The sequence below is a fragment of the Psammomys obesus genome, unplaced genomic scaffold, assembly GCF_907164565.1.
Source record: "Psammomys obesus unplaced genomic scaffold, mPsaObe1.curated_primary_1811, whole genome shotgun sequence".
Lineage (NCBI taxonomy): Eukaryota > Metazoa > Chordata > Mammalia > Rodentia > Muridae > Psammomys > Psammomys obesus.
This window is the reverse complement of record NW_026596039.1, coordinates 16,906,170-16,912,169: the sequence shown is the minus strand read 5'-3', so window position 1 is coordinate 16,912,169 and position 6,000 is coordinate 16,906,170. Positions and strand designations below refer to the sequence as shown.

The window sequence follows — 6,000 nt, the reverse complement described above, 5'->3', positions numbered from 1 at the left end:
ACTGAGGAGAAATGGTGAGAAGGCAGAAGCCCTAACCTTGCAGTATGGGGGAAGGTGGGAGTAGGGAGTAGTATCTAAACAGAACCAGTAGGGGTAAAGGGGAGGACCCTGGAGCCCTGTGACGTACCCAAGCCCGTGTCCCTTTAACAATTCCCACTTTTCCAGCATGCTGCCTCTGTGGCTCTGCCTGGGCCCTGAGCCTCTAAGCAGGGCCTAACAACCTAAGAAGTAGGTAAAGGAGCAGGTGCTGGTCACACCGCGGGGCTGCTGCCCTAGCAGGGCTAACTCAGTAGGCCCCAGGAGCCTACTCCACCTGGCCAGCTAGAGCCAGGGCAGGCTGCACACTGACACTGCAGCCACCCCTGAAGAGTGAAAGGGAGACAGAGATGTGAAGGGAGTGTGAGCTACTTCACAGACGGCTCAGACTCTCACTCTAGTCGTCTGAACAGGAGCCCTTAGAACAGCAAAACCTAACTCCCTGTCCTCGTACCACACGAGAGAAAACGTGAGCGTCACACACACAGAAAGCTTTTGGGCAGGAGCAGTGAAAGCAGCCCTGGGGGGAGGCGGTGAAGAAGGGAAAGCCAGAAGCTAGGTCAGTCGGGGCCTGCTGCAGTCCAGCCACTGGAGGACACAGGCCTCACCAAAGCTAGGATGTGAGTTGGGGTCGGGTAACTTGGAAAATGACCGGGGAATGATTAGGTGATGCCATGAGTGTTTGTAACTGAGCAGATGGCAAAGCAAGCATGAAAATGATTATTCCGGGCAGAAGGTTGCACTCGGGAGGTTGAGTTTGAGGTCTCCGGGGTTAGAGTCCTGGGTCCAATAGCTACTTGGGAATTGCCAATGAGGGAGGCACAACTGTGGGTTCCATTCTGTGGAGAGATGGTAGAAGGAACTCACTCGCCTGCACCACGGGTTCAAGGCTCTCCCCTCTGTGAAGGCCTTGGGGCTGCCGGAGAGGTGATGGAGTAGCCTAGTTAAGTATGAATCAGGCTAACTCTGAGCCACTCTAGACACTGGAGACCAAACCAAAAAACCTCTGCCACCCAGAAGTCTCAGTGCAGCTGGTTTTTATTATTAAAGCCAGGGTTGTAAAATGGCTGCCCCTGCCCTCCCATGCCCCTCCCGCCTCCAGATGAGTCCCCTCAGGGCCTGTGAAGACTTGGAAATATCCATGCTGAAATGAGAGAATGGCAGGTGAGATAGGCTCAGGTGCGGTCTCTGTGATTGTGTCGGCTCCCCGGCATTCCTGGAAAGACGGCTTGGGGTGGGGCTGGGCAGCCCCTGCTCACAGTGCTGTTCCCGAGAATCCGGGGTGGCCATCAGGAACGAAGGCAACGAAATAGGCTGAGCTGGGCCCCACACTCTACCCTGCTGAAGCTGGGCCGTAGGCTGGTTGTTTTTTTTTTTTTTTTTTTTTAAAAATGATCTTAAAAACAAAACAAAAACGGAAAACCCCAGCCAGGAGCACCACTCTCTCCTGAGTAGGGCAAGAGGTGGCCCCAGCTCTGGACTCTGAGGTCTGAGGCATGTGGCCTCTGCCTGGCATCACCTCCCTGGAGGCAGACAGCACCCTGAGGGAGGCCAGGTGGGATCCTGAGCCCCATGTGTGGCCCTGGGTGGCCTCTGGGGTCCTGAAAGAGCTTTAAGATGGCTGTCTCCCCTCTTTCTACTCAACAAGCTGGTAGGCTCTCTAGGCCTCAGGAACCCTATGCAACTTTGGCTCTTTGGATTCCAAAGATCTGAACTTCTCCTCCAGCCCAGCTGTGGGCTGCAAGTGGATGAGAGGCTTGATCTGAAGAACGGAGAGGGCCTCCTGGTTCTTCTGGTTGAACAGACTTACTCTCTGCTCCAGCTCAGGGCTGGTTTGGGATGAGCCCGCTGGAGTAGGCTGGGCCAGGGGCGCTGGGTCCAAGGCCTGAGGGGATGGGCAGGGGTCCTTTGACAGAGAGGGTGTCAGATCCTGGACCGTGGCTTCCACCACCTGCTGCTGAGGCGGTGGTAGCAGCGGCAGAACAGAAGGTCCAGGCTTCGAGGACAGCTCCTCTCGGGGGGTGCTACAGTCTGTGGAGGAGCCCAGGGTCTGGCTGCTGGCGCTCTGGGCCCTGGTGACGGAGCCACAGGTAGAGTGGGATGTGGTCTCGGAGGTGGCACGGGTGCAGGAGCTGTTGCCAGTGAGCTTCAGAGGCAGGTCGACTGAGAACAGGTCCGAGGCTAGGTTGGGCTGGTGGATGTCTATGGCAGCTGTAGTGACCACGCACACTGCTGGTTCTGGGGCCCCACTGTCTGCAAGGAAGGTGATAGAGGTCATACATACATATGAAACAAAACAACAGTTCTCTCTATATAGAATTTGAGACAAAAACAGGACTGCGTAACCCTGGCTGTTCTGGAACTTGCTCTCTAAAGAGCAAATTCAGGCTGGCCTCAAACTCACAGTGATCCACCTGTCTCTGCCTCCTGAGTGCTGGGATTAAAGGTGTGCACCCCAACCACCCGGCTAAGAAAGGTTATGCTGATCACACTTTGCCTCTGCCCACACGGCTGGACTTTAAGGCCCAGTGTTGGTCTGGGCAACGAAAGCATGGCCAGGCCTTGGAAGCAGCACGGAGAGGGGAGGCCTTTGATAACCCAGGTCACTGTCACCGCCTGCACAGAGGGAGTGTTGCCAGTCCACCTCGGTGAACTGAAGCGCACACATGTGACGCGCTTCAACCAGTCGCCCATGAAGACGGACCTAGAACACTTCCCAGTGGAGGCTGTACAAGACAGCTAATGCTTTGCCCTCAGGGCCCACACTGCTTAATCAGGGCAGACTGCAGTATTCTGTGTGCTGGAGACAGACTGGGAGAACCTTACACAGCCTGCTGTGGGCCTTTAAACTAGGAGCCGATAAACTAACCTGGAAAGCTTGCCTCAGGAAAAGAAATCAGTGTTCCCTTGAGGAGCCACTGAATATTGTTGTTACTATTGGCAACCTGTGCGTGCATGTGAGCACAGGAGCACCTGCCCATGTATGGGAGTCTGGAGGCCAGGGGTGTGCTAGATGTCTTCCTCTAATACCCTCTACCACAGGTTTTTTTGTTTTTGTTTTTGTTTTTTTTTTTTGAGACAGGCTCTCTCGTGGAGACTGGAATGTACCAGCTGGCTATCCAGAGAGCCCCTGGGCTCCACCTTGTCATACTCTTGGAAGTTTTGAATGGACTGGGCTGGGTTGAGGATTGGCCTCAGCAGCTCTTTTCTGAGAGCCATTAAGGGTGATAATGGACTGCTCTGGGTACGGTGCTACAGATGTGTCCCCGAAGCAGGGGAGAGGACTGAGAAGTGAGCCCGTGCTAGAGAACCAGCAGTTTGGATGAGACTAGGAGAAAAAAGAGAAGTGGCCTTAGGGTTTAAATAGTGAAGAAGAAGAAGAAGAAGAAGAAGAAAAACAAATACATGTTACATACCATATACCTTCTATACCTATCGTGGAGAGTGCAAGAATTTCAAGGACTGTGAATTCCAAACTCAAGGCTTTGGCTACAGAAAAATATGCCAAAAGGTCTGGGTATAAAATCAATCTTTCCCCTACAGACAACACATAAGCATCCCCTAGGATTTCACCCAAGGCTTGCTGCCCCTTTAGCCAGTTATGTGGAGTAAGTTTGTTTTCCACGGGGGCCACCTGAGCATGTGCACAGTTGGGAGATCTCTTGAGTTCTGGATTACAAACCTTTCCCTCTGTAGGGCTCCACACTCAGCTCTCAAGGTCAGAGATCAGACTGCCCTGATGGCTCAGCTCTAGGGCATCAGGGTTTCAGCTAAGCCATCTGCTAAGGATTACAGCTCCAGGTGTTTCAATGCCCTGCCACCACAGTCTACAAGCTCGTAATGGAAGGCCAGATTGTACCTGTCCTTGGTTTTCAGGCTTGCTGAAGTCACAGGTGTCCTGAGGCTGCACGGTGCGTGCAAACAGTCCCAACCCACACTTACCACTGCTGGGCCCATTGTAGTACTGGCTGATGTAGCTGTTCATGTCGTCTTTCACCGTGGCTTCTACAGAGATGGGGACAGAGAGGGGTGCACGTGACAGTGTGTTGCCATGTTTTAGCTGAGCCACTGTGAAATGGGGATAGTGCTGGCTACACTCCTTGGTTTTTAGGAAGATTGCAGAGACCCAACAGGCAGGCTGGATTCTTAGAGTGGAGCCAGACACAGAAGGCCTATGGAGGGCTTTGAGACCCCAGGGACGTGCATACCCGTCAGCTTAGCTGCCAGCGAAGGGTCTGCAGGTGAAAGCCTGGATGCTTTCTAAGGCTACCTTCTGAGGCACACCTGAGCTGGCTGCTGAAGCCCGTCCACCACCTAGAGGCTGAGTGGTAGAGGCATGGATCTTAAAAGCTTTCTTGGCCTCTTTTGATCTTGAAATGCCTGCGGTCAGAGGTGTGTCGCACTAATGCTGAGGGGGGGTGGGGCCGGGGGGGGTGCCCAGGCTGGCTCCTGCTCCTGCGTTAGCTAGCGCAGATTCTCTGTGGCCATCCATAACCTTTGCTGTAATTGCACTGCACTGAGAAGCAGACATGACTGTTCCCAGCAAGTTATGGACCGTGCGGGTCCACTGGGCCATGGGGTCAGGCAGCAGGGGCTGTTTACTTAATCAGGTGTTATTTTCTGGTGCCACCATTGGCCTGGAGCTTGACTGGGTCATGCCCCGTTGCTGGACTTGAGTTTCTTCGTTTGTGACATGAAGGTCCCTAGCAAGGTTCTCACAGACTGATGTAGCTGGGTACATGGATAGATGGCCCTGAAATTCCAGGAGGTCCCAGAAGCATCTGACTCACCCCCACCACCACTCCAGAGAGGAGTCATGCCTCCTCCCTGCCTAGGCTCTCACTGGGCTGCACTCCGAGGAGGACTCTCCCACCTCTCTGAGCACCTGTAATGGCCCGCTGCTGGGCAACTCCTTACTCTTTTGTGTTCTTCAGGGCCACAGTGTGCCTGGCCCTCTGCCAGCTCTTAAAGGGACTCCTGCCTCAGGAGCACAGTCAAGGCTGGGGTCATCCCCGTGCAGTGGAGCAGGGGCTTCCCAGCTCATCAGAAAAGAAATGCCTGCTATGCACAAGGTTTACAGAGCCTGCAACTGCCATGCACATGACTGTGACCCTCACCACTGTCCTCCCCCCACTCATCCTTCTTATACTGGCATAATCGTCCCCCAGAAGCTGCCTATACCCGGCACGTGGGTTTACTCTTGGCCAGCAGATGCCCTGCTTGCCTTTGCAAGCATGACCAGTGCCACGCCTTCAATACACTGCACTCCCAGCCCCTCCCCCAGGTTCCTCACCACCATCCCAGACCTAGGGGGGATAGTGGTGGCCTGGAGCTGCGGCTTGCTGAGCTGCAGGCATCCCCCATCTCAACCACCGAGGTGCTTGAGCCCCCACTGCCCTATCTTTACTGGCTCGGTCGGGCAACCGTCAGCCGAGCCCTCTCTCCAGAGCGCTGACTGGTCTGGGCAACTGTCCCTGGACAACTCCTGGCTAACCGCCAGCTCCCTGTGACTCAACAAGTCCGAAGCAGAGCTCATGCTCTCTCCCCCCAACTCCCCCAAGCCTTCACCTTGGAGACCTCGCAGAGATCCTGGTGACTTACAGATGCCTCCTCACTTTCCTCAACACCCCAACTTCCATCAAGCCTGTACCCTAACTGGTCAGGGACTTCCAAGGCCCTGCTTGACTTGCCTCTAGGTTTAATGAGTGAGATCACTCACTTTCTGGATGTACAGGATATCAAGCCTGGTCACTGGGTGGCCGCTGGGGTCCTGGCCAGGGTGTGTTCTTTGTCCCCTGCTCCAGACCTGCACAGGGGTGTCTGTGTCCAGGGCTGCCCTGTCTCTCATAGCACTGACCATGGCACCACATGCTTCGTGTAGGCTCCTGGATCCTCTTAGAACAGGACCCTGGGGCTGAGCCTCTGTCCCCACTCTTCCCTCTAACACCTCACACGTGTGACTGG

At 54.7% G+C, this 6,000-nt stretch overlaps 1 protein-coding gene across 2 annotated transcripts in view; it reads right to left on the bottom strand.

Moving 5' to 3' along the window:
- Positions 1–1,068: 1,068 nt before the first annotated feature.
- Tmem266 (transmembrane protein 266) overlaps positions 1,069–6,000 on the bottom strand; it is a 105,434-nt gene continuing 100,502 nt past the window's right edge. Inside the window, exons 10-11 of one of the 2 annotated variants that reach the window (XM_055621726.1) lie at positions 3,979–4,041; positions 1,069–2,289 (exon numbers count right to left, since the gene is read on the bottom strand). In XM_055621726.1, coding sequence (XP_055477701.1) covers positions 1,697–2,289; positions 3,979–4,041 — 656 coding nt within the window. In that variant the 3' untranslated portion in view covers positions 1,069–1,696. The remainder of the gene's footprint in view (positions 2,290–3,978; positions 4,042–6,000) is intronic. The other variant, XM_055621727.1, reaches the window with a different exon arrangement.